The sequence below is a fragment of the Mauremys mutica genome, chromosome 11, assembly GCF_020497125.1.
Source record: "Mauremys mutica isolate MM-2020 ecotype Southern chromosome 11, ASM2049712v1, whole genome shotgun sequence".
Lineage (NCBI taxonomy): Eukaryota > Metazoa > Chordata > Testudines > Geoemydidae > Mauremys > Mauremys mutica.
The window spans coordinates 42,850,836-42,878,502 of NC_059082.1; the positions used below are offsets into that span (position 1 = coordinate 42,850,836).

General features: G+C 52.9%; 1 protein-coding gene across 6 annotated transcripts in view; it reads right to left on the reverse strand.

Moving 5' to 3' along the window:
• The window catches only part of CELF6 (CUGBP Elav-like family member 6), a 233,354-nt gene extending 207,728 nt beyond the window's left edge, over positions 1–25,626 (reverse strand). For 4 of the 6 annotated variants that reach the window (XM_044980901.1, XM_044980905.1, XM_044980904.1 and 1 more), the window contains exons 1-2: positions 25,428–25,608; positions 8,455–8,537 (exon numbers count right to left, since the gene is read on the reverse strand). In XM_044980901.1, the coding sequence (XP_044836836.1) occupies positions 8,455–8,537; positions 25,428–25,608 (264 nt within the window). Of the gene's footprint in view, positions 1–8,454; positions 8,538–25,427 lie in introns of all 6 variants that reach the window. The other 2 variants (XM_044980907.1, XM_044980906.1) reach the window with 2 other exon arrangements.
• Positions 25,627–27,667: the final 2,041 nt, after the last annotated feature.

The following is a 27,667-nucleotide window of genomic DNA, read 5'->3' on the forward strand; positions in this document are numbered from 1 at the left end:
TGCAGCCCCTGGTATCCCCTGGCCATGGTCCATACATGGCCTCCCTAGCAAAATTTCTCCTGAGCTTCCAGCTAGTGGCAGGCTTCCTCGCCCAAGCTGGTGTGCAGCGTTGCTAGGTGCATTTAAACAGATGGTGAGTTCCTCCCCAGCTCAATATCCAGCAAGACCACATTAAGGACCTAGCCAGAGATGGCCCCAGGAGGCACTCAACTGGCCAGGAGGCCCCCGCCCTATGGGATTTGCCATGGTGATGATGAGTTCCACCCCAGAGATGACTGCATTTCCATGGTAGGAGAACTGATGTATGGCATGTGCAGCATGAGGTGGGAAAGCTGCTCGAGACAAGCAAGATGTTACTAGTTCTCCTTTTCTTCCTGCCCTTGTTGGCCGCTCCCCCTCCTCCTCAGGGCGGGGTTAATAACCCCTCCCTACTGGGGAAAGTGGAAGGGGAAGGGAAACAAGGAAGCAAAAGATTTTTCATTTTTGCCTTAAGTTTATTTTCCCAACACAGAAAATTAAAATGGACTCTGGGGAGCTGGGGGAGGAACCTAGTACTGCACTACCAAGAGGGCAAAATCTCTAAGGCAGAGAGGTGGATTCCTACCTAGGATTAATGCAGGAGAGTTTAGGTTGGCCAGCTAGCTGCCACTGAAGAGCCTGAAGGGATGACATAAAGTCTTGCCTATTCACCTGCCCCCCAGTGGCTGGATACAGCAGAGAAGAGTAGAGGCAGGTGTGGGGAGCAAGGAATAGCTGGGCCTCTCTGAATATCCATTAGGGAAGTCAAAGGTCACTCGAGGATTTGCATCTCCCTAATTTTCACCCCACTATCCTGTCAGTTCCATCGCCCTCCTGGGCTCACTGATCCTCCAGCATGACCCAATCTGGCACCTGGTTCAGAATCTGGCCCCTGGGAACTGAAATCTAGAAGTCCCACCAGGGGCTGGGGGAGGGAGAAGGGACAGAGAGGTGGGGTAGGGGAGCTGAAAGCCCTGCTTGAGGTTGGCCGATGGGCTCTGTTCTGGCACCCTGTACCCCGAGGGTACCTAAGGGGGGTAGAGGCCTGTGGGCACTGCTCACAATGCTCCAAGCTGCTCTGCCACTCTCCACAGACACTTGCCTCACCTGGCTGAGGACCAAGGTGGTGCCATCCAGCAGGCACCCCTGAGCGCAGCCTAGAGGGCGCTCAGAGCCCTTCAAGAGAGCAGCAGCTCAGACCTACTCCCAGTCCTTGGTTCCTAGCCTCGACCCCCTTCACCTCCCCAGTCCCATCCCAGACCCTCATCCTCACCGCTCTTGTCTCTTACCATGTCCCCTGCCCCTTCCTTCCCCCACTAAGAGGAGAGGGTATGAAGAACTAAACCAAGGCCCAGAGCAATTAACACCTTCCCCAGGAGGTTCCCAAAGCGCAACTGGCCAGCCTCACTGCAGAGTTCCCCACATCTTCCACAGCCCACAAGGACTGCTTCCCGCGTCCAAACCATCACAGAGCCGGGCCTTCATGGATCCATCTGCATGGCTGATGCTCTACTGTCCTCCCCGCTCTACCCAGCTGCCTTCAGCCCTGTCTCAAAATGCCCGCCTCTGATGTCAGCCAAGCACGCCCCATGCCAGGAAAGGCTCAGGGCTTGGCCAAAGAAGTAGAATTACAGAGACAGTTTAACTGTCCCAGAGAAAGTGACTCCCGAGTCCTTCACCACTCTTCTTCCAGCTGCAGAGCAGAGAGACAGACAGGGAGCTGCAGAGCAAGCCACAGGTGAAACAAGGAGGATCTAACAAAATCCAGAACAATGGTTTCATGCCCTTAGTACACTACTGGGCCTGTGAAGCTATGATCAGTCCCTAATCAGGGAACTGAGCCAGAATCCACTTTCGGCAGGTGGCCAATGAGAACCCAGCTCTGGCTTTCTTGGTGACAGACCCAGGTGCTGTGGCTGGATCATTTAGAACAGATCATAGAATCATAGAATCATAGAATATCAGGGTTGGAAGGGACCTCAGGAGGTCATCTAGTCCAACCCCCTGCTCAAAGCAGGACCAATTACCAACTAAATCATCCCGGCCAGGGCTTTGTCAAGCCTGACCTTAAAAACCTCTAAGGAAGGAGATTCCATCACCTCCCTAGGGAACCCATTCCAGTGCTTCATCACCCTCCTAGTGAAAAAGGTTTTCCTAATATCCAACCTAAACCTCCCCCTCTGCAACTTGAGACCATTACTTCTTGTTCTGTCATCTTCTACCACTGAGAACAGTCTAGATCCATCCTCTTTGGAACCCCCTTTCAGGTAGTTGAAAGCAGCTATCAAATCCCCCCTCATTCTTCTCTTCTGCAGACTAAACAATCCCAGTTCCTTCAGCCTCTCCTCATACGTCATGTGCTCCAGCCCCCTAATAATTTTTGTTGCCCTCCGCTGGACTCTTTCCAATTTTTCCACATCCTTCTTGTAGTGTGGGGCCCAAAACTGGACACAATACTCCAGATGAGGCCTCACCAATGCTGAATAGAGGGGAATGATCACGTCCCTCGATCTGCTGGCAATGCCCCTACTTATACAGCCCAAAATGCCATTAGCCTTCTTGGCAACAAGGGCACACTACTGACTCATATCCAGCTTCTCGTCCACTGTAATCCCCAGGTCCTTTTCCTTTCCTCAACTCATGTCGTCGGGGTTTGTGTTCCTGGAGCCACCCCGGCTTTTCTCCAATCGAGGCATTATTTGAAATAATTCCTATCCACAAGCACTCTTTGTTTTGTTCCTTGTCAGCATGTGAAACTCCAGCTGTTCCGATTGGAAGTGGAGGAGACTCGTGTTTCTCTTCTCTGATAGGAGGGGAGCTCCCAGAATCTGGTTTCTGCTACAAACCTTCTGGGTAACAAGCCCGGACAGAGTTCTCCTACATTTGTTAACAACTGGGTGCTCCTGTGAACACAGGACCTGCCCGACTGGACTGGACTCAAGGCCCAACTAGCCCATATCCTGTCTCTGACAGTAACCAGCACCAGCACCTCAGAGGGAGGTGCAAAAAAACCCACAGCAGGCAGATGTGGGATAATCTCACCCCCCTCCCACAAGGTCTCACCATGAACTCTAATAGTTTGGTTAAGCCTTGACACATGAGGTATAATCTCCTTTTCAAAATTATTGTTGTCACTAATTATGATAACTCTGGGGTACAGCCTCACTGACTTAGAGCGCCCCCTTGCAGCAAGACCCAGCATTACAGGGCTCTGCCTCAGTATCCCCACAGTTCATAGAATCATAGAATCTCAGGGTTGGAAGGGACCTCAGGAGGTCATCTAGTCCTGCCCCCTGCTCAAAGCAGGACCAAACCCAACTAAATCATCCCAGCCAGGGCCTTGTCAAGCCTGACCTTAAAAACCTCTAAGGAAGGAGATTCCACCACCTCCCTAGGTAACCCATTCCAGTTCTTCACCACCCTACTAGTGAAAAAGTTTTTCCTAATATCCAGCCTAAACCTCCCCCTCTGCAACTTGAGACCATTACTCCTTGTTCTGTCATCTTCTACCACTGAGAACAGTCTAGATCCATCCTCTTTGGAACCCCCTTTCAGGTAGTTGAAAGCAGCTATCAAATCCCCCCTCATTCTTCTCTTCTGCAGACTAAACAATCCCAGTTCCCTCAGCCTCTCCTCATAAGTCATGTGCTCCAGCCCCCTAATCATTTTTGTTGCCCTCCACTGGACTCTCTCCAATTTATCCACATCCTTCTTGTAGTGTGGGGCCCAAAACTGGACACAGTACTCCAAATGAGGCCTCACCAGTGCTGAGTAGAGGGGAATGATCACATCAGTCAATCTGCTGGAAATGCCCCTACTTATACAACCCAAAATGCCATTAGCCTTCTTGGCAACAAGGGCACACTGTTGACTCATATTCAGCTTTTTGTCCACCGTAACCCCTAGGTCCTTTTCTGCAGAACTGCTGCCCAGCCATTCGGTCCCTAGTCTGTAGCAATGCATGGGATTCTTCCGTCCTAAGTGCAGGACTCTGCACTTGTCCTTGTTGAACCTCATCATATTTCTTTTGGCCCAATCCTCTAATTTGTCTAGGTCCCTCTGTATCCTAGCCCTACCCTCCAGCGTATCAACCACTCCTCCCAGTTTAGTGTCATCTGCAAACTTGCTAAGGGTGCAGTCCACACCATCCTCCAGATCGTTAATGAAGATATTGAATAAAACCGGCCCCAGCACTGACCTTTGGGGCACTCCACTTGATACCGGCTGCCAACTAGACATGGAACCATTGATCACTACCCGTTGAGCCCGACCATCTAGCCAGTTTTCTATCCACCTTACTGTCCATTCATCCAGCCCATACTTCTTTAACTTGCTGGCAAGAATACTGTGGGAGACTGTATCAAAAGCTTTGCTAAAGTCCAGAAATAGTACATCCACTGCTTTCCCCTCATCCACAGAGCCGGTTATCTCGTCATAGAAGGCAATTAGGTTAGTCAGGCATGACTTGCCCTTGGTGAATCCATGCTGACTGTTCCTGATCACTTTCCCTTCGTTTAAGTGGTTCAGGATTGATTCCTTGAGGATCTGTTCCATGATTTTTCCAGGGACTGAGGTGAGACTGACTGGCCTGTAGTTCCCTGGATCTTCCTTCTTCCCTTTTTTAAAGATGGGCACTACATTAGCTTTTTTCCAGTAGTCCGGGACCTCCCCCGATCGCCATGATTTTTCAAAGATAATGGCCAATGGCTCTGCAATCTCATCGGCCAACTCCTTTAGCACCCTCGGATGCAGCGCATCCGGTCCCATTGACTTGTGCTCGTCCAGCTTTCCTAAATAGCCCTGAACTACTTCTTTCTCCACAGAGAGCTGGTCACCTCCTCCCCATACCGTGCTGCAGAGTGCAGCTGTCTGGGAGCTGACCTTGTCTGTGAAGACAGAGGCAAAAAAAGCATTGAGTACACTAGCTTTCTCCACATCCTCTGTCACTAGGTTCCCTCCCTCATTCAGCAAGGGGCCCACACTTTCCTTGACTTTCTTCCTGTTGCTAACATACCTAAAGAAACCCTTCTTGTTACTCCTAACATCTCCGGCTAGCTGCAACTCCAAGTGTGATTTGGCCTTCCTGATTTCACTCCTGCATGCCTGAACAATACTTTTATACTCCTCCCTGGTTATTTGTCCAATCTTCCACTTCTTGTAAGCTGTTCTTTTGTGTTTAAGACGAGCAAGGATTTCACTGTTAAGCCAAGCTGGTCGCCTGCCATATTTACTTTTCTTCCTACACATCGGTAGTTACCTTTGCCCTCCTCCCGCCACAGAGGTGACTTGCTGCAGTGACTTGGCCCTCCAGCTAAGTCACTACCAAAAGTCCCATTCATGGACATTTCTCCCCCTCAGCTCTAGCCACAAGCGAACTGCTCCTATCCTTATTATTTAATACCGATATTCCCAGAGTGCCCAGAGCCCCTGTTATACTCGGCAATTTATAGCAAGAGAGGCAGACTCGCCCCCACCCCCACCCCCAGCCCCGCAAAGAGCTCACAAGGGAAAATACCTTTGGGGCAGTCATTTTAACCATGCACTTACCAGCATTCCAGAATCTCCCAGCACTTTGCAAACAGTCACTAATGAAACCTCACCACGCTCTCATCAGGGAGCCCCTCCCCCTGTTTTACAGATGGGGAAACTGAGGCACAGATCAATTGTGTGACTTGCACAAGGCCAGAGAGCAAATGAATATTTATGGCATTGCACTCCAGGTAGTCTACTGAGCAGAGATGGAAAGGATAGCATGGATGCACAATACCCTTGGTGATCTTGGATGCACGCGACAGGGAGAGGAGTATGTGATGAGCACAAACACTTAACACCATCATGGAGAAAGAAGCTACCCCTGGTGACACAGCCATGTATTACATGTGTCCATGGCAGGGGTCACTGGGTGGTGAACTGACAAGGTTTTTCTAAGCATGCAAGCAGTCTTGGAAGAAATGCTGCATTGCTGTTAGTTTTGTGATGTAGGTTCTGTTTTGGGGAGCTGTGGCAAATGGCATAGGAGTTTGCGCTGTGCCTTGAGCTCTTTAACCAGAGTTAATTCTTGCAGCAGAGCTGTCCCCTGGGCACCGGGCATTGGAGTTTGGGCCACGATTACAGAGAGGGGACTGCCTGCATGCTGCATGGGACCACCTCTCTTCCAGGACGGCTGTGTGAAGTGTAAACAAACAAGCTGTACTAGGAATACAGCCAGACTCCGCCCCATCATTTCTCCTCTGATGAAAAGCCGACCTGCAAGACCCCAGCATTTGTTACTGCTGGGCAGAGGACAACAACATATAGAAACTACATTCACCATGAGAACTGCGACACTACACCTGCTCTGAACTCACTCAACAGCTGACCTATGCACCCTCTGTTCCAAAAGCATCCCTTCCTTACCACCACCACGTGAACTACAGATGAATCTCTTAGCAGTACTGAGGCTATGACACACAGTTGAGCAGTGCTGATTACAGCCAGTAGATGGCAGTGTTGCACTGGCACACTAGAGAGAACATATGGACTTTGAGCTGTTCGTTATAGGCTTGTCTTCTCTACACTCTGTAGTCATGTTTAACACATGTTAACGAGGCACAAGACTGGTGGGGCAGAGGAGTAGGGAGATCCAGCTGCTATTCCCAGCTCTTCCATTTGACTTCCTACGGGAGCAACTCACAAGCCTGCTGTGTGCCTCAGTTTCCCCATCTGTACAATGAGGACATGGCCTAACTCATTGTGGGGCAGGGGAGGGGGTGCAAAGCTTAACTCATTCATGTCTGTAGAGCTCTGCGAGTCCTCAGAGAGAAGGCAGCATAGGGGAGCGAGCTCCTGTTATTCCTGCCCCCGTGTCATCTCATGAATCACTGTACCCCTCTTAGCTGCACTCAGAATGAATCCTCTTAACCCCAACCAAAGCCTGACAAGGTGGAGCGAGATCCTTGCGACAGTTCCCATCTCTGCCTGGGCTGGACACTTTGCATGTATCAAGGGAGAAGGTTCATAGGGAGAGCACCCCTATGTTCAGATGTCGCCTGCGCTGAATGCACCAGCACTGCCTTGGGCTGGAAAGCTCAGAACAGCTCTGTCCTCCCCGCACAGTGGCCCGGTCACAGGTACAGGTTGATGAAGATGCTACGGCCTTAGCTAACAGAGCTGGCTGCTTTCTCGTGAGGTCCCAGGTCTGATGCCCACTGCCGACAACCCAACCAGGAGTGCGGTGCTACGCACACAGCTTCTCTGCTCTCCACCGCAGCTGAGGACCACGCCAGCTTGGTCTTCCCAGCATCACATCCCAAGGGCCTTGGGAACAGGCTAAGCCAAGTGGAACTGGACCTCCTGTTCCCACCAAACCTGCCCCCCTGGGTCCCAGCCAAATCACCTGATCACAGTATCTTATCCCCTTCTCTCCCCACAGGGCCAGGCTGAGTGGAGAATGTAACCACAGGGAGACGAGAGCTGTCCCAAGGAACATGCTGCCCTACCCCCTCAGTCCATTTCAAATCAGCAGTGTTATTTTGCTTTGGTAGTTCATATTCACACCTGGATTTCCCGGCATCTTTGCACCTCTGGGAGAGATTCACTGCTGGGCAGGGGGCCAAGGCATCAGCCGGATGTGAGCAGAGCTTTGGCCTCATGCTGGCCCCCTGACCAGGAGCTGAGTCTCCCCTCCTCTGTAAATAAAGAGGATTCCATTCAGAAGCAGCCACTGGACTCCTACAAGCTGAAATCCAGGTTTTCTTGCATCCTGGATAGGGCCCGGGCAGGATGAATCTCCCCAGCACACACAGGAAGGAAAATTACATAACAGCCCCAGCGCTTCTCAGGTGCACCGGAGGCTGAAGCTACCAGGGAAGGAGCTAATGTACAATTTACAATAGCAAATGGCCAAAGGCCCGGATCCGACTTGCTCCCAGATGTGTTCTCTCGTCACAAGCAGATTCAGCTTAGGGAGGCGGAGGAGACACACCAAACCTGGATGCAACCCCACGTGTCTGGGGATCTGGATTCTGCCCTCCCTGTGACATCGGCCCTGGGGCTAGCGGCCTGGCTGTCACTGGGATGCTGCTCGGTAACTGGTATGTTAGAGTAGGAGAGATGCCTCCAACCAGAGAGAAAACCCAGGGGGTTTACGCCAGGCCTCGGTGAATGAAGGAAATTAACCAAAAAATAACCCCAGTGATGCCTCAGCCAGCGGAGAATTCATAGCCCTGAAACAGCTGAGGATGCACAGGACCAGCTCCCCAGCTGGAGTAAACGGGATTTCGCAGGGCACAACACTGAGGATTTGCTTGAACTCTGTCTACTCTGACAAACGATCCAGATCCCATATGCCACGTAGTGAACCAAGGTTTGCCCAGATGCCACCCACCCATGTCGGGCTGCGAACTCTGCCCCACCAGCCATTCCTGATTCCCCAAAGAACAAGCTGCTGTCACTTACCCCAGGTAACGTCTTCTGCTCATGCAGTGCGCTCTGGGCTTTCAGAGCAGAGTCCCGGGCACAGTACGTGAGGAAGGCACAGCCTGAGGAGGAGAGAGAAGGCAGTTATTGCACAAACGCCGAGCCAGAGCTCCTGCCCAGACGGCAAACCCAGCACGGAGTTGACAGGGTGCCTCTCCCCAGCTGCAGCAAAGGGCCCATGGCAGCATGGAGAGGGGCGACTAATGTACACAGGCAGGTGTGCCATCCATCCAACCATAGCCAGTTCTTAGGGAAACCCCGGCCAGGCAGACTGCAGATTCCCACTGCTCTGCAGTAACCCTGGACAATGGCCTCTCCTGAACACATCCGCCCCGGTGTGTCTTCTGAGCCCCCTTTGTGCCCTGAAGAGCTAGCACTGCCCTCTTCCAGCTTGGCCCTCATCACCCCAGTTCACTCGCCAAGTCCCGCTCTGCGTTCAGCTCCCCCTCTGCACTGTCCACTGATGCTGCCCGGGGAGCATGTTTGCAGGGTGTTAGTGGAGCACTCAGTGCTCGGCACCGCACAGAGCAAAGAAGGACCATGGGCGTGGCATGCTTGCAGCTTAGCATCCCCACTGGCAGAGAACATGGCACAGCACAGAGGACTCGGGCGAGCCAAGGGTCCACGAATCTTGGCATGGGGCAGTGCACGGTTGGGGTTCTTGTCAATCAGGATATCCAGTGATGCGCTATCAGAATTGGAACAAGGGATCCCACCCAGATGGCCTCCTTGGGTGGGGGGAATCGATTCACTTGCTCCCCAATTTAAACTAACCCTCTTGCTCAGATCCAGAGCCCAGGGGGAAGCAACAGCGCTAGGCAAACTGCTACAGAGCCACTGCTTGCAGCAGATGCTTATACTCTGTCCCTGAAATCTGCCCAGCAGGTGTAAATCAGTGTTCACCTGTCAATGTAACAGCACCACACCGACATGCACCAGCTGCGAATCCAGCCCTGTGTACACTGAGCAACTTGCAACATGTCCTCAGAAAGTAATGCAGTCCACACCTGCCTCCCATGTGCAAACACCTGCATCGGCTGGCTGCACCCGCCACCCAAACACCCGGCCTCCATGCTCTCGCACCCTTGCTCCCTACCTCCCGAGCCACAGCATCTGATCCACACAGCCTCCCCACAACTGTCCACACCCTCTGTCCCCCAGGTAACACACCCTGCCCCTATGCAGCCCCCACACAACACCTCTAGCTCTGCAGGGTCCCTCCACCAACTGTGCACCCCGTCCACCAGCCACGCCCTCTGGCCATAAGCACGCCCCTGGCACTCCCCAGACATCCCCACACACACTGGCAGCCAGTTTCACTAGCTGGGCTCTACAAGCCCTGGGGGGTGAGCCTGCCGTGACTAACCAAAGAGAGCAGAATGCTGGGGGACGGGAGGGGGCTCCGGAGAGCGGGCGGTGACCCATGGGTTGAAGGCCTAACAAGGGTGAGTCCTGCGCTCCTCGCCAGGGAGGGGTCAGCAAGGGCCCTCATTAGGGGGCACCAAAGAGGCTCCAGCATGTCTGTCCCTCATGCCGGGTCTCTTATCATGACCTTCACTTGTCAAGGCCACACAAATATGACCCCCAGTGAAGCCAATGGGGTGGGCAGGTGTTTGTTCCAGTCCCATCTCTGCCATTGGCCCACTGGGTGACGTGGGGCAAATCAATTCCCTACTCCGTGCCTCAGTTTCCCCACCTGTCAAATGGTGGGTACTGATGCCGCCCTCCTTGGTGAAGTGCTAGGGATCGCTGCAGCAAAGCACTGCGTGCTGTTCCTGTTATTACTAGGGAGTCGGTCCAGTCGTTCCTACCACCCGTGGGCAGAGGAGCAGTCTCACTGCATATTAACACAGTGCCACAACCACCACTACATTGGCACCGTCACTAGCATTGCCACTGAGGAAGCCCGGGCTGGATGGGCCATGGAGACTGACTATAAACCCCAGGGAATCAATACTGGGATTTGGTTGTCCACCCAGAGGAGCCCAGTGCTTGGCACCGGCTCCCCTGGCATGGAGACCAAAGATACAGGCCTCACCTGTCCACGGGATTGTGTCTAAATCATAAACGAAGTGATGTGGATTTGGCCGCTGTGCAAGGACAGTGCTGGGTCAGGGGGAGGGGAGACAGGCGTGGATCTAAGGCAATCGGAGTGCATTAGCCAGGTCTGGTTAATTGAAATCAGCGAGCCGAGCCAAACACACCGGGATTAAAGCAAATCCCTCCAGATTAACAAATCATCAGCACTAGGCAGACAATGTGGGGAGATGGGGATCGGACCAAGCTGTGGGGAGCAGGCTGCCCGGAAACAAGGCCCTCCTTTGAGCACAGCCCCACCCTCATGCCATTACCCCACCTCCACTTGGGGTCACCCCTGCCCCAGAGAGGCAGGGGCAGCAGTATGTCTCCCATATCCCCAGGAGCAGCCCCAGTCTCCCTCCCCTTGGGCGATGCAGCAAGCATACCTTCTGTCCCCCAAGGAGGCAGGGGGCACCCGCAGTATTTACCCCCACAGTTGGGGGGTATCTGCCTGGGGCTGGGCTCTTCTTGTGCTGCTGGGGTGGGGCTGGCTGGGTCCCCAGAGACGTATGGCTGGGGTTTAACACTCCTTTGAGATGCCTGGGGCACTCAGAGCTATTATCTCAGGCTCTCTGCAAACGCAGGAGAAATTGTTGCACCCAGGTCATATTTTCAAGCTTTTCTTCCCAGCCAGGCGGCCCAAAATCTTCCTATTGGTTTTTAATGAAAGCTGATTTCCTCACATGGCACCGGGAGCTGGCCCCACGCAAGGGCCTATAATTCCCACGTCAGACCAGGGACGGGCTGTACAGTGAGGCTGGGCAACATGACGGGGGGTGAGGCAGACTGCAGGGCACTCTCCCTGCCTGGATCTGGCCCAGACCGTTAGACCCGAAGTAGGTGCCTCCTCCCCAGTTGTTCCCAGCACTAACACCCGTCCCCCAGACAGAGGCTACCTTTCAGTCATTTAGTAGCTCAAAGACTTCAGCCACTGAGGGGTTAGTGGACTAAGAGTCCATGAGGAACTGCTCTCCCTGCGATCAGCTGTGGAAGCGGCGGTAAGCACTGATCTCAAAGAGCATGACTGACGGCTCTTCATCCAGCCGGGGTTCGGACAGTGAGGGTGGATCCAACTCACCCCCAATGTAATGCCAATGACTACACCAGGGATAAATCTGTCCCCTTATTTTACAAGCATTTTTCACCTTTCGTCCCCACACACCCTATCCAGGGATCACTTCACCCTCTCCTGAAATCAGTCCCTTCTGGGGCGAGTCAGGACAGCTGTTTCATAGAATCACAGAATATCAGGGTTGGAAGGGACCTCAGAAGGTCATCTAATCCAACCCCCTGCTCAAAGCAGGACCAATCCCCAACTAATTTGTCAAGCCTGACCTTAAAAACCTCTAAGGAAGGAGATTCCACCACCTCCTTAGGTAACCCATTCCAGTGCTTCACACCCTCCTAATGAAAAAGGTTTTCCTAATATCCAACCTAAACCTCCCCAACTGCAACTTGAGACCATTGCTCCTTGTTCTGTCATCTGATACCACTGAGAACAGTCTAGATCCATCCTCTTTGGAACCCCACTTTAGGTAGCTGAAAGCAGCTATCAAATCCCCCCTCATTCTTCTCTTCTGCAGACTAATGGAGCACAGCAACACTGACCCATCCCGTTTACCAAGGGTGATCTAATCTCCACCTGAAATTGCCGTGGTGAGTTTGGGAAGGTGGGCTTTGGCCAGGACCCCAGGGCTCTGCCCCCTGACCCTGTGAAAAGGGCCTCGGGATGATCTCTGATGGCCAGGAATGCTCAGGACCTCACTTTTACATGTCCTAGCATCTGCACCAGCATGGTGTTTCTGTGTGGCCAGGAAGCCTTCTAGAAAAGAGGCTTCACGGGGCATCTGGTACCCTCTGCTCCTCCCTAGAGGAACTGATAACGCCCACTTGCAATGATGCCTCTGCCTGGGTCCTCTGGCCAAAGGACTGAGGAATCTAGATCAGGAGCCCTCACAGCTTGAGCTAAAGGCCCAGGCTGGAACAGACTCTGAAATCTGGATAGCAACTGGACAGGTCCAAAGCCCAACCCTGTTACCGTCGGTTGCCCATTACAGGCCAAAGCTAGCCAAGGCTGTGACGGGCATGTCTAGCACAAGCGGGGAGTTCCTCACTTCCATTCATTGAGGGCCAGCCAGATCCTCTTCTCCAGGCAAGCGGTGGCAGGGCTGCAGTTTGAAGGTGTCCCGTCAGCTCAGGTACCCAGCCCTGCGGGAAGCCCGCTGTGTGATCTCAGCAGCACTGCATGCGCTCTCCCCTTGGGAGCAATGGCTGTTTCCAAAGAGGCAGTCCCTGGCTTGGGTTCATAGTCAGCTGGTTGTGGGAGGCTCAAATGCAGGGCATCCTGGGAAATGTAGTACCAAGTGGCTAGCAGACCTGGAGAATAGGGGCTGGAGAGTGGGGATTCTGGGAACTGGCTTGCTTAGAAAAGAGAGGGGGCTGCCCAGCTGTCCTTTAGCCAGAGAGTAGTGATCATTCCCACTGCCAGCCATGGGTCCATGTGAGTCTTGGGCGTCATCCCCTCTGGTCTCAGCATCTGCTTCTGGGGGGTGATGGGGTACTTCTTCTGGATTCCTACTTTCCTGCAGGAGTCCAGTGGGGACCTAATGCTTAGCATAGGGAAATCTGCAGCTGGCTTAGACAGCCCAGCCCCAGTTGTTCTAGGGTTGGCTGCTGCACAATGCACTCATAGACTCATATACTTTAAGGTCAGAAGGGACCATCGTGATCATCTAGATTGACCTCCTGCACATTGCAGGCCACAGAACCTCACCCCCCCCACGCACCCCAATAATAGACACACAACCTCTGGCTGAGTTACTGACATCCTCAAATCATGGTTTAGAAACTTCAAGTTACAGAAAACCCACCATTTACACTAGTTTAAACCTGTAAGTGACTCACACCCCAGGCTGCAGACGAAGGAAAAAGACCTCCAAGGTCTCTTGCCAATCTGACCCGAGGGAAAATTCCTTCCCAATCCTAAATATGGCGATCAGCTAGACCCTGAGCATGTGGGCAAGACCCACCAGGCAGATACCTGGGAAAGAATTCCCTGTAGTGACTCAGAGCCCGCCCCATGTACTGTCCTGTCTCCAGCCATTGGGGATTTTTGCTACTGGCGCATGTGGAGTGGCTCCTTGGGAGCCAGTACCTGCAGGCACAAGTTACAGCAGCCCCAAGGATGCTCTAATTAGTGCTACAGGCTGGTAAAATTGCAGGGGAGGGGGTGGACCACCTGTGCATGCTCCACTCCGTGTGCACTAAGCATTCTCTAGTGCACATGGGCTCTGACCCAGGGCTTAGGGGTAACATCTTTAGACTCCTCTTCCTTTAACCCTGTGCTGTCTGGCTACTTCTACAGCCCCTTCAGCCCACCAACATGGCTTTATCTGGCTCACACCCTGCAAGGTCAGAAATATTTATTATCCCCATTTTTCACAGATGGGGATCCAAGGGCTGGAGAGAACTAACTGACTTAACCAACAGGCAGGAAGCCTGCGGCAGAGGCTGGACCTAAACCCAGATCTGTGTCCCTCTCCTTAACCACAAGGCAATCCTGCCTCTCCTGAAGCCTGGGCATGACTAAGAGAGGAGAGCACCACCTGTCACTTCCTGGAGCGTCAGGGGTTTTTCCACCAAGGTCTCCAAGCCAAGCAATGACCATGTCTGCAGCCAAGTTACAAGCAGACCGAGGTAGAAGCATGCCCAGAGTCACCAAGATGCTGGCTGCCTGGCTCTGCTGCCTGGACTTGCTTTACCTTTGAGATATGTGCATGCCAGTGGCTGGCTTGTAAACTGATTTCTAGGTCTGCTGGGTTTGAAATAACAGGCCAGAGTCTCCCCGGCAGCTCTCAGCCCCACTCCCAGCTCCCAACACCCCCTTGCTACAGGATTTTATCCTGCTGAGAAAGGTGGTGCCCTGAGGCAGGTGGGGTGTAGCAGAGCAGCACTTGGCACTGACAATGCGGCCCCAACAGAGGGCGCTGAACACTAAAAGCTGGCCCGGAGTGAGTAGCTGTGACCCAAGTGCCCCCCGTTGGCAACAGATGGGGCTACACAGTTATGAGTCTGTAGCCAGAGACTTTCCAGGACATACCCAGATGGGCATCCTGCCCCGTGCAGGACATTTCATCACAGGGGGCCAGGTGGGGTCGCTGCCCTAAGATACAAACTCACTGGTTCTCGCGGTTATTGTGGGACAGATGGACGGCAAAGATTTGAAGATCTGTGACACGTAGGTCATTGTGTTCCAAAGCTGCGGGAGGTGAAACCAGTCACCTGGGGCAGGGGCTCTCAGCGCTCACTCAGGCACGAGTGAAATCACTGACATCCACGTGACAGTCGAGACAAGGTATGGGCTTGGGCCTTTACAAAGCAGCCCAGGAAGATGATGCTGACTGGCAAGACCATTGGGGGTAGGAGGGGGTGCAGCTGAAGCTAACGAAGCATCCTGGCTTTGAAAAGAGACTGGAACTGTGTATCAGGGAAAGAAGGTTACAGTGGTCAAACTCTGTCTCATGAAAAGTGGTTCCCAGGACTGGGTGGCCAGGGTAGAGGGTGAGAAATACCCAGTAGCCAGGAAAGGACCTTGGCAGTATGCACAGGCTCTAGGCTGTGGTTTATCTGTTTCTTTTATCCGTGACCACGTTTTCAGTTCTTACGCTGCCTTCTCTTGGAATCGTCATCTTCAGCTTGGTGGCAGAAACGTCTCTTGACTTTCCCAGAGACACAGCTCACGCAGCATGGAGCAGAGGGGAAACTAGTGGACCGGATGGCAGCGGATGTGTGTGCATCGCGGGTGTCCGGGAGCCACGGGGCTGGGCACTCAAGTGTGACGCAGTGGGGTGTACAGACAGGTGGGAGGGACGTGTGCCCCAGGCCAGAGCAGAACTCTGGGGTGAACTAGCTGTATGGATTTAGAGCCAGGTTCAATCTGCTCTGTCTCAGTGACTAGGGTTGGCAACTTCCTAAGTGCACAAAATCGAAGACCCTTGCCATGTGCCTGCCCCGCCTCTTCCCAGAGGCCTTGCCCCTGCCCTGACCCTTCTCCGAGGCCCTACCCCTTCTCACTCCATCCCCACTCCTTCCGTCACTTGCTCTCCTCCACCCTCACTCACTTTCACCAGGCTGGGGCAGGGGGTTGGGGTGTGGGAGGGGGTGAGGGCTCCAGCTGGGTGTGCGGGCTCAGAAGAGGGGCTGGGGATGAGGGGTTTGGGGTACAGGAGGGGGACTCCAGGCTGGAGCCGAGGGATTCAGAGTGCAGGAGGGGGCTGAGGGCTGGGGCAGAGGGTTGGGGTGTGGGAGAGGGGGAGGGGTGTGGGCTCTGGGAGGCAGTTTGGGTGCAGGAGGGGGCTGAGGGCTGGGGCAGAGGGTTGGGGTGTGGGAGAGGGGGAGGGGTGTGGGCTCTGGGAGGGAGTTTGGGTGCGGGAGGGGGCTCAGGGCTGGGGCAGGGGGTTGGAGTGGGGCAGGGAATGAGGTGTGCAGGCTCTGGCAGGGCAGCTCTTGCCTCAGGCAGCTCAGCAGCATGTCCCCACTCTGCCTCCTACGTGGAGGCGCAGCCGGGTGGCTCTGTTTGCTGTCCATGCCTGCAGGCGCCACCCCCGCAGCTCCCATAGGCCGCAGTTCCCGGCCAATGGGAACTGCGGAGCCCTCACTCGGGGCAGGGGCAGCTCGCGGAGACCCTATGGCCACCTCTGCACCTAGGAGCCAGACATGCTGGCTGCTTTCAGGGGCTGCATGGAGCCCAGGCAGGCAGGGAGCCTGCCTTAGCTCCAGTGTGCCACCAACTGGACTTTTAGCAGCCTGATGAGTAGTGCTGACCAGAGCTCCCCGGGTCCCTTTTCTACCGGGCGTTCTGGTCATAAACCAGACACCTGGAAACCCTACCAGTGACTCCCATGAGCCTAAGGCTGGGGGTGGAAATTGCCAGCCTACAGAGGAAAAGAGTGGGGCTCTCAGAGCCCAGAGTGGGGCGCTTGTTTTGCCAGCAGCAGTGGGCACAGACGAGGCTCCCTCCAGGCAGTAGCAATTCGCCCTGTACCTCTTGGGTAAACCCAACAGTGCCACATTCCTCCTCCCCCGCTCTTTGTAGTGTCCAGAGTTGTCTCCGGGGTGAGGGGAGCCAGTCCCCTCCAAACAAGGCAGGATATTGGCTGCTCAACACCCTGCTGCTCATAAATGGAGTGTCTTACTCCACCCTCCACTGCACAGGCATCCCCATAGCCCCGCCCCAGCATGCACTGGGCTCTGCGGGACCCTAGGATGTTGCCAAGCCCTGGTCAGGGATCTGGAGGGCCTGCCCCTGGGACATTACATTGACCTTTCCCACCTCCTAGCCACAACCTGCAGTCTTTGGAAAGTGAGGTCCCAATGCTGACACTAACTTCCTTTACTAACTTCCTGCCTTCTCGAGATGGCTTTACTTTGGGTTACCAAAACACACACCCAAGCCCCTCCCACCAAATCCCACCCCTTAGCTCTAGTCACGCCCCTTCCTTCCAGATGACACCCTGAGGGAATTCCCTCTTGGCAGTTGGGACGCTGGGCAAATCGGGATTCCAGTCTCTGTCCCCGCCCCCTCTCCTGGATCCTACAGGTGCTCCCTTCTTCAGCATTCTGCCATACATGTCTCAAGTCTGAACCCTTGTATGTCTGTGCAATAAAGACTGAAGAACACATGTTGCTTGCCGCAAGTTGTCTCTGTTATAACGTGTGTTTAGTTTATGGGAGGGTTACTGTGAAGGCAGCGGAATAGTCAGCAGCCAGTCTAACCAAAATTTGTGTTCTGTGGGGTGAGGAGGAGCTGGAGGGAGAGGACTGTATGCGTGTGGGTGGCGGATGACAGGGAGAGTGGCTGTGGAGGGGGCAGGACATGGGCCTGGGTGGTAGGCAAGCCTTGGATTGGTTGTTTGAGGGAGTCTGTATCTTACTAGTCTCTGCAGGAGGAGGGGAGGCAAGTATCTACTTCCTGATCTTGGGGCAGATGAATGCGGTGTCTCCAAAAAGGCATAGTACAGAGGTTTGGAACTGAAAGCACAAGGACTGTGACCACTGAGGGAAAAGAACTATCTGCACTGGCAAGGCTGCCGATGCCAATGTGTGGGTTCAGGACAATTCCTGGATCCTGAGGTTGCAAAAGATTTCAGAAGAGCAAGGAGACCACCATGGCATGGGGATTGCTGACTGCAGGCTGATTTGGGTGGCGAGAGGTGGCCCACGTTGGCCTCACATTCAGCCCACTCTGCAGTGTCTAAGGAGGTTGTGATCTACCCACCATTGTGGTAGTTCACTCAGGCAGAAATGATCTGGCCCTTATTCCCAGTGTGCTCTCCTACAACGTATGAGATCAGCTGTGGATGGCATCAGAGATTTGTGCCCAGGAGCTGTGATACTTTTCTCTGATTTGGTGATGCCCAGGCAGCCTCAACTCAGCTTTCTTCCAGCATGGTCCCAACAAGCCCTGTCAACACCCTGCCCGATCCACACTTGCTGAAATGTGCCAGCTCTTCCACTCTTCTCAACACCCAGTCACGCCCCCCCCACCCCGGATTCCATCAAACACTATTAAAGGACAATATAAAATGGTTGCCCATACCACTCGCCCGCTCTTCCCCTGGAACAGGCAATGACCAACGGGAATTGCTGCCTGTTTGGTACAGGAGTGTTCGTGCTGTTAGGACATACGGGGGTTGTGACAGGGCTGTGACTGTGATCTGAGGGAAGATCCATGTTTTCCACCCCCTCCTGTGTGAGGAAAGGGAAGGGGTGTGTGTACAGCAGGGGTAGGCAACCTATGGCACACGTGCCGAAGGCGGCACGCGAGCTGATTTTCAGTGGCACTCATACTGCCCGGGTCCTGGCCACCGGTCCGGGGGGCTCTGCATTTTAATTTAATTTTAAATGAAGCTTCTTAAACATTTTAAAAACCTTATTTACTTTACATATAACAATAGTTTAGTTATATATTATAGACTTATAGAAAGAGACCTTCTAAAAACATTAAAATGTATTACTGGCACATGAAATCTTAAATTAGAATGAATAAATGAAGACTCAGCACACCACTTCTGAAAGTTTGCCAACCCCTGGTGTACAGGATCACCATGTCAGTGCAGAATTGCCTGGGTTATGGCAGTTGCAGGGCACCTGTCTTTGATTCCAAAGGATCCTGCCAGCCGTGAGGTGGAACATGAGAGGATGCTAATGCTTTAATGATGGTTAGGTGATGGTGTCCTGACAATGCACATAAGGGAGTTGTACAAGGCTGTGAAGTGCTTCTGAAATGGAACCCATAGGGACACTTTCTGGGGCCGTGGCTAAGTGTGTGAGTGTATCCTGCACCTTACAATGCCAAGCAGGCCTGCCTACTGCCTCCACTGGCACTCCTAACCCCCTGCCTGAACCTGGAGTGTACCCGCAGCATCCCCCCTGGCTACTGCCCACTCCAGGGGAACACAGAGAAGGTGGGGTAGGCAGCCTCTTGGGGTTTTCTATTTCCCTTTTACCCTTGTCAGATGGAGTCCTATGGGTGAGTGAACAGGCTGTGAGAGGGGAAGAGTTTGTATATTTCAACAACGGTGTGGCTGGCAGTGTGAAGGTGTGTGTATTAACAGGTCTGAAAGGGGGCAGTTAAGGTTGTCGGGGTGAGCTTAACGCTTTTCGGACATTTGAGTTTTGCTCAGCTCAGCATTCAGCAGGGACGACCAACCACTAAGCAAACAGAACTCTGTGCTAAGGTCGTTTTCTGCCATTGAATTTCAGATCAGACCCATACTCCAAACAAGACACCTATTACCGCCACCTACACTCAGACAAGCTGTGTCACCTCCCCAGCATGTTTTGCTGCCTAGAGAGAAATTAGTGAGCACTGACATGGCCCAGAACGTCACTCAGGGCGATGTCCACTCCAGAGCTGGGCAAACTAGAAGAAAGGAAAGCAAGGAGCTGTCAGCGCCCCAGGCCTGCTTGGGCAAGGAAGGAGGGTTCATACGCCTAGGGGAGATCTCCTGAGCATCCTCTGGGTCCCCAGTGCTCAGTGCATAGCTGCTGTGCTCACCACCCCTCATTAGCACAGCTAATGTAGCAGCTACAGAGAGGCCCAGCAGGGGTCCATGCAGCTTGATGCAGCATTAGCTCCAGCTCAGAGATCCTTGGGGGCAGCAACAGAGCTGCTAAGAGGCTGCTCCCCAGCCCATACTGCTAGCCCAGCCCTGACCTTGGTATCCAGGGGAGCCTCCACCTCCCAGAGAAACTTCTACTGGGTTGGAGGAAGGTGGGAAGATGCCACCAAACTGGCACTGCTCCCCACAGGTGACCTCCGGGGTTGCTCCCCCCGGATGGCCCCCCAGGGCTGATCCCCCTAGATCTGTGTCTCCTCTACTAAGGAAGTAGAGAGGCTGATCCAGCCTTGGCCATCTGTATTGTCTGTACAACTAGGTACGCTGGCAGCACACACCCTCTCTCAGGGAGCATGGTTGCTGCAGCTACTCTGGTATCTAGTGTCCATGCACTCCTTCCCGTGGTGGGTGGGGGGATATTGCTCTGCATTACACCCATGCCACTGGAGCTTTGTCATCAGTGGCTCACACAGCATTCCCCAGCGGGTGCTGTGTGTCACACAGGCCTTCCCAGACTCTCCAGGGAGCTGGTAACCAGGGAGACAATGTCACCGTAACCTCTTCTCCCTCAGCAAGCCGAGCCACTGGAAAGAGAAAGGTTCCCTACCTCCACAAGCCAAGAGGGCGGCCAGCCTATCCCTGCCCCTCTGCCTGGCCCATGGGGCTGAGAATGCTTCAGGCAGCTAGACTCTGGTTTTCTGGCCATTTCTCATCTTCCTACAGCCTTGCCTCTCCTTTTCTTTCTCTCCCAGCAGGCCACTAGCAAAGACCAGCAGCGGCTGTTCTGTCAGGCAATGGATGTGACGCTGTAGCAACCCAGTGTCCAGACCATGATGGCTGGCTGGTGACGTCAGCATGAGCTGAACTGATGGGTCTCAGGCCAGGTCCTAGTGGTCTCATGAGAGCTGGCACCAGCTGGCCCCCCTGGCTGAGAGTCATCAAGGAATGACTATGATGTGGAGCGCGAGCTCCCCTCTCACGGGAGCAGTGTCGCACATTGGTGGGGCAATCTGGGAGGATGCTTACCCTGCAGTCGCCCATGCAGTCCCTGTTCTATGGACAAACATATCCCCATGGCTGGCAATCCAAGGCCTCTTTCCCAGCATAACCTTTACTTGACTCCGAAAGCACTCTACTGAGGGAGCTGTCCATGCATCAGGAGAAGGGCTCTGCTGAGAAGCCAGGCTGGGATGCCCTTGTAGGATAGGGTCACCCCACATCTCAGGAGAACAAAACCCATCTCGGCCATGTCCCCTCAGTTCCTCTGATGGGCACAAAGGCATTTCAGGGGCCAGACCCCAGCTTGGTTTGCATTGAGTATGCTAATTCTGCAAGGAAGGGCTTTGATGTGCCCCTAACCAATGGGGGATTGGGAAGAGGGAGCCTTGGTGTGGGCTAAAGTTTGTCATCAGAGACCATTAAGCCCCACAGAGCTCAATGGGCTTTGGACTAGGCTCCTCAAGACAGATGACATTTTCCCAGCTGTCTCTGATCAGGAGCGTGAATTGTGACTCTTGTCTACTGCAGCATCTATTCGCTGAACACTCCCAAAGTTGTTGTGCCTGGCACCAGTAAACTTGCACTGCAGTGCTCCCCAGAGGCAGCTGCATTTCAGTGGTGGACAAAGGCAAAGAAATAAACACCTCTTTGTGTCCCCAGAGGCAGTGTGTAATGCACCATGCACCAGTTCTTCCCTGCAAAAGGCACTATGTACCAATACAGGGGATCGGACACTGTTGGTATTAATTACTATAGTGCATAGGAAGAAAGCGCAATCTCTGTTGGTGCAGATCCTGTGTGTTTGTGGTCTCCCTGGCCCTGTGTCTTCGTGCTGAAAGGAGCAAAACTGGTGTTGCCGGTTACTTCCTTCTCTTCACAACTCCTTTTCTTCATTTAGACATTTTGATTCACTTTCTCCAGCCTCCGTCAGCTCTGTCACCAAATCTGGGTTCAGAGGCTAAATTTCAGTAGCACGTTTCAATTCAGTCACCAAAAAAATCCTGAAGGAGACTGAAGGAAGAGCCCAAATCTCAGCAGTGACACTGTACGGAAAAATTATCAATGAAGGAGGAAGCAAGGAGGGGCGGTGCAGATGCCAGATCAAAGAGTGAAGGGGGTAGAGAAAGGAAAAGTAAGAAGAGAGAAAAAATGAAAGAAAGCGAAAATGAAGGGATAGCAATTCTGGGGAAATCAGAGGGCTTTGCTGTTTATGAGACATCATTTGTGCCCCAGATTTTTGTTTCAGAGGGTTATTGTGATGGGAAATACTCAGGGATGATGGACAGTACTTAGTGCTGCAGGGGAAGGGTTTGCAAAACTATTCCAGGAAAGGTTTGATTGGTATTTTAAATTTAAAGGGGGAAAGGGGTGCAAGCAGAAATCTTGCTCTGATGGGTCAAGCCTAGTCCAGCTGAGCTCCTTCCAGTGCTGAGTGCTAAGAAAACACTCTTTAGATAGATAGATAGATAGATAGATAGATAGATAGATAGATAGATAGATAGATAAGAGAATGTAGCCACCTTCTGCTACACTACAAATTTATTATTTTATTTTCAGGACTAAATTACAAGGCTGAATTTTGACATCTTTTGCCCTAAGCTGTTTGGGCCTAATTCTGATCCTCTTAGTAGCATTTTCCTCAGTAATTCCTATTGATTGTAAAGGGGTTATTCCTGGGGAGAGGTGCTACTCAGTGTGAGAAAGAGAACTGGTTTCGGGCCCTTTCAATATCACATGCTTTGGTTTGTGAATCAAAAATGAAACTAGTGTAAGATTTGTCAATATGGTGAGCTCTTACTCACATGAGTAACTCTGTCATAGCCATGTGAGTAAATGCTTGTTGTTATGTATAAGGGTTGCACAACACCTGCACTGTTTATATCTCTGGCTGGCAAAACTGTCAGCACAATATGCCCAGCCCAGGCACAAATCTATTTACTCCATCTTTATTATGCTGATGAAATGAATGAATGATATTTCACTAGGATTTCACAAAAAGAATTAGCCAAAGCAAGCAGGAAAGAAGAATTTTGCCAGGCTCCTTGAATGCTGTATACCTAATCATCCATCTTTCTCTTCCAATTATTTTATTAGGTCATATTCAAAGCTTCTTAAAGTGATATTAAAACAGCAGCAAAACAGTTTCCCTTCAAAAAAAGTAAATATTTAATGAATGAAATTGACATTGATGCATTTTTAATATTGGCACAATTAAATCTGCCAGATGATTAAATATTAATAACTCTTAATAAGTGCAATCAACTTGCCTTCAAATAGAATGAATTCAGAAGTGGAGCAATGCAGGGAGTGTTGCCATCAGCCTGCAATGGGATAGACAACAGCGATTTGGGGCTGCCAATTTGTTCTGTTTGTTTAACAATCTTTAAACTTCCTTTATGTGTAATGTTTTTACTCTCCTGTGTAAGGCAGGGAGATCACGTGCGCTCACACAAATTATCTTTTAGCATTTTAGAAAAGTTGCTGATATCAAACTGAAAATATCCAACTAAAGCTGTTTAGCTACTAGCCATTTTGGTCCCTTTCCTATCAGCTGTCTGCATTTACAATATTTACCATTTCAAACCAACTCAGCATTCTCCTCAGAGGGGAGGGGAGTTTGCATGAATCTAATCTATCTATCTATCTATCTATCTAATCATCCCGAAATGTCTGGTAGAAGTTCTGAGTGCACACACACAAGCTAGCTCCACTCCAAGGCTTAAAAAGTAAAGAGGGATGACATTTTAATTAGATGAGTGTCTCCAATTAAATGGCATTTTTTCAGCATGATATTTAAAGTTGCACAAGTCTGATTATTTTTGTGGCGTGGGGAAGGGTTTTCCAGAAGATAGATAGATGGATGGATGTGAAAGAAAGAAAGAAAGAAAGAAATGTATTCACTTTTTGTATTGAAATGTCAACTGCCCCTGCCTTGTTAGCATTAGATGTGGAAACCAGACCTAGGAAAGCACACAGAGAAATTTGGGATGCTCAGTAACAGACTTGAGAACTAAAGAGTTAAAATGGCCAGACAGTTGCCAGCTGTGGAACAGTCATCTATCTATCATGTTAAAGACCAAGTTTCATTTTGGCTTCCTAGAAACTACAGAGAATACCTCTTGCTACCTGCATCGTGGAGTCTCATTTTATGTCTTGGAAACCATTCTGTTCTTTCCATCTGGGAGAGACATAACCTCCCATGTACCAGTTCTGTGCTTCCCTCTCTGTTTCAGTCATCGGGTGCCTCTACCTGAACTGGGGCTCGGAATTATATAAACCCCTCATCTCAGGAATCCTACCTGGGAAATATTGGAAATCAAGGAGTAATGCGCTCAGACATGCTACAGGGTATTAACTCCTAATTCTGCAAAGGAAAAAGCAATCAGGATTACAAGGCCTCTGGTTTGTATTCAGCAGGGGAGCTTTTCAAAACAGCCATCCGAGGAAAAGTTGCAAAGGCATGGGGTGATTTTGTTATTGTAGATGTTTGGGGAGGGGCAGTTTTGGGAATGGGGGACAATGATCTAAGCTCCCACTTGGTCAGGTTGTTCTGAAATTTACCAGCTTTCATTACCCCTCTCCCTTGAAAAGAATCCCTCTGACCAGCAGAGAATATTCCATGACACATTTAAAGCTAAACCAAGATTTTGAAACACAAGTATGGAATCCGTTATCAAACAGTCAGATTCGGATCCTCTGCTTTTTACAAATCAAGAGGGAGTGCCTCACTTCTTTATTCCTTTTAAAAATACAAACCAGAGTATTTGTTAAGGACCTAGCTGGGATGGATGGGGAACATTTATTGTATTACAAATCAGAGCATTTACCTAGAGGCAAACTGAGTCTGCTTCCCTCGCCTAGCTCTTTGGCTGCTGCTGCTCAGTTGGTTTACCTCTTTGCTTTTTGCATGCTGCTACTTTCACAACAGTTGCAAGAAGTCACCCAACAGGTAATCCTTTCCAGGACTGCTTCCCCCCGACTTTCGACATTCAGCGCGGTTACCAGCTGCCAGCTGATGACACACACCATTTTTCCCTGCAAAATGTTGTTTCTTAACTGCAGTATAAGCCCAGCCATAAACACCCCATTATTATTATTTAAAGGGATCAAAAGGTTTTATTCTCTATTTTTAAGTGATTTTCTCTCCAGCTAGAAACCAAACTGAAAAGCTGCCCCCTCCGCAGGCACGAAAATATTGATTTCTAAACACAAACACAATTTTTTGGCACTAATTTAAATCACTAGACAAAGAGGGAGAGGTAGGCAACTCCCAGTGCCTAGCCCCCATCCACGCTTGAACCAGACCACTCCTGGCAGCAGTTACTGATGGCACACACATGGGGCTCAGCCCCACAAGGATGGGGTGGGGTCGGATCTATAACCAGGCACCCTGCTCTTCACCTGACACAACTTTACCCTCCCCATGGTTAAGAGCCCGTTGATCTGGGGGCAGCTAAAGAAGGGCTGGGTGGGAGATGGGGGGGGGGGGGCCTCTGGGTGCAGGTGTGGATGCTGGGGGCCAGATCCTCTCCCCCTTGCACACACTGGGCCTGAGGAGCTAGCGAGATTCGGGAGCTGGGTGCACGGTGCAGGTGGGGGAGCTGGGGCAGTTGCAGCAGGGCTGGGTGGGCGATCTGGGGGGCTCTGGGGTGCACGGTGCAGGCTGGGGGCTGGGGCCGGGCCCCTCTCCCCCCAGCAGCCGGCCCTTTGTTGCTCCCAGCCGGGGCCAGGGCCGGGGCCCGGGGGCGCCCCTACCTTTGTGCATGCCGGTGAACCTGTCCTTCAGCACCGTGAGCTCGTAGATCTTGCCGAACTCCTCGAAGAGGGGCTTGAGGTCCCCCTCCTCCAGGTTGCGGGGGATCTGCCCCACGAACAGCTTGATGGCATCGTGGTCCTTCATGGCGATGCCGGCCGGGCCGGGGCTCAGTCCGTTCATCCTGGCGGCGCTGTCCGCGGTGCTGAGCGCGGCGCCGCCGCTGCCCGTGGCCATGCTCCCGCGGCCGGCCGCGCTCCTGCTCCGCGCGCGGGGCCGCCTCTGCGCGCCCCTCCGCGCCCCGCTCGCGCCTGCCCCCCGGCCGGATGACGTCAGCCGGCTAGCCCGCCACGAGACGCAAGGTTTTAGCATAATGAGGCAGCGGGAGCCAATCAGAGGGGGCAGCCGACAGCGGGACAGGGGCTGGGAAACAACCCCCCTCTCCGCCCCCGTGCCGGTCCCGCTCCCCCGTGCACGGGGCTGGGGGTGCCGGGGTGCGGCGGGGAGGGAGCTGCGGCGCTGGGGGAGGGGTGCACCAGCCTGCTCCGTGGAACTGGCACCGGGAGCCGGATTCGCTCCGAGAGCAAAGCGGGGAGGGGGACAGGGAGCTACTATGCAGCAGATGCATGAGCGGTTCAGTTGGGCGGGTGGGCGGACAGGGGGAGCTGGGGCAGAGGCCAAAGGCAGAGGCTCTGCAAACTAAGAGTTCGGGGAGCTGAGCAGAGGGTAAATGTCAAGGCGGTGGGAGGGGAGCAGTGCCCTGTGGGTGCTGGCCCCAGGAGCAGACACCAGGGGCTGGAGCAAGGGGTAGCACCCAGCATAACGCACAGGGACGGCTCTAGCAATTTCGCCGCCCCAAGCACGGCGGCACGCCGCGGGGGACGCTCTGGCAGTCGCCGGTCCCGCGGCTCCAGTGGACCTCCTGCAGACGTGCCTGTGGAGGGTCCGCTGGTCCCGCAGCTCCGGTGGACCTCCCGCGAGCGTGCCTGCGGATGCTCCACCGGAGCCACGGGACCAGCGGACCCTCCGCAAGCACGCCTGCAGGAGGTCCACCGGAGCCATGGACCAGCGGACCCTCCGCAGGCACGCCTGCGGGAGGTCCACCAGAGCCGCCTGCTGCCCTCCCGCCGACCGGCGGAGCGCCCCCCGCGGCATGCTGCCCCAAGCACGCGCTTGGCGTGCTGGGGCCTGGAGCCGGCCCTGATAACGCACAGCCCTTGGACTCAGCCAAGCTGCCAGCCTCTTTCCTCCCCGGTAGAGCATTTGTGTGTTTTCAGACAGCCGGCAGCAAAGAGCATAGGTGGGGGTGGGGGGCGCGCAGCCCTGGCTAGAAGTGGTTTCCTTCACCTACAGGGCACAGTTTGGTTCAATGGCTCTCAGCACCCCAGCTATACAGATTGTTCCAGCACCCTTGCAGAAGGGGAGGCTTTGTGCAATCAGAAGAAGGATCTCTCCAGCTGCTCATGAACTCACAACTTTAGGGTCTGTCAGACAGAACAGATGCATTTTAACAAGAGGTGTAAGGGGACAAAACACAACAGAAATGGCTTATCAAATCCCACTCTCTCTCATCAGATGTGTTAAGGTTAGGTGTCTGTCCAATATCAGATTAGATAGATAGATCTTCCACTGACTTCAATGGACTTTAGGAACTTAAATACCTTTGTGGATTTCGGCCTATGTTGTTTTTAATATAAATACACTGTCTGGGAGCAGAATGGGAGCTGTTATGGCAAATATTATGTTAAACAAGCCGGGGTAGAAGCCTAGCAAGCTGGCTATGCAGGGAGGCACTTGAGATTTCAGCACACTCTTTGCAGTCTCATCCAGTAGCCCTGGAGGAACTGAAAGGCCAGTTGAAAGGGAACATGTAACTGGGAAACTCACTGGGCCTGTAAAAAACTCTCAACCCAGGAGGGAGCTTTGGGGGCAGCTGAGTTCCTCCCACATCCCCGGGGGCATGGCCCTCAGAGCTTAGGGGCAGGCCTCTGCATGTGGGGGTGGAAGCAGCTGGGATCTCAGATCACACTTCCACCTGAGTTCACAGTGCTCTGAGTGGAGGATGATGGGAGGGAGATTGGGTTTGTCTAGCAGTGTGTGGAGGGAAAGCACCCTCATCCTGCAAAATGAGATCTCAGAGTTCAGGCCCTCTCCCCACACCCAGTGTGGGGCAAACACAGTGGGAGTGAGATTCCATTTGCATAATTCCCATCCCCTGCTCGTGCTCGTACACCAGGGGCAC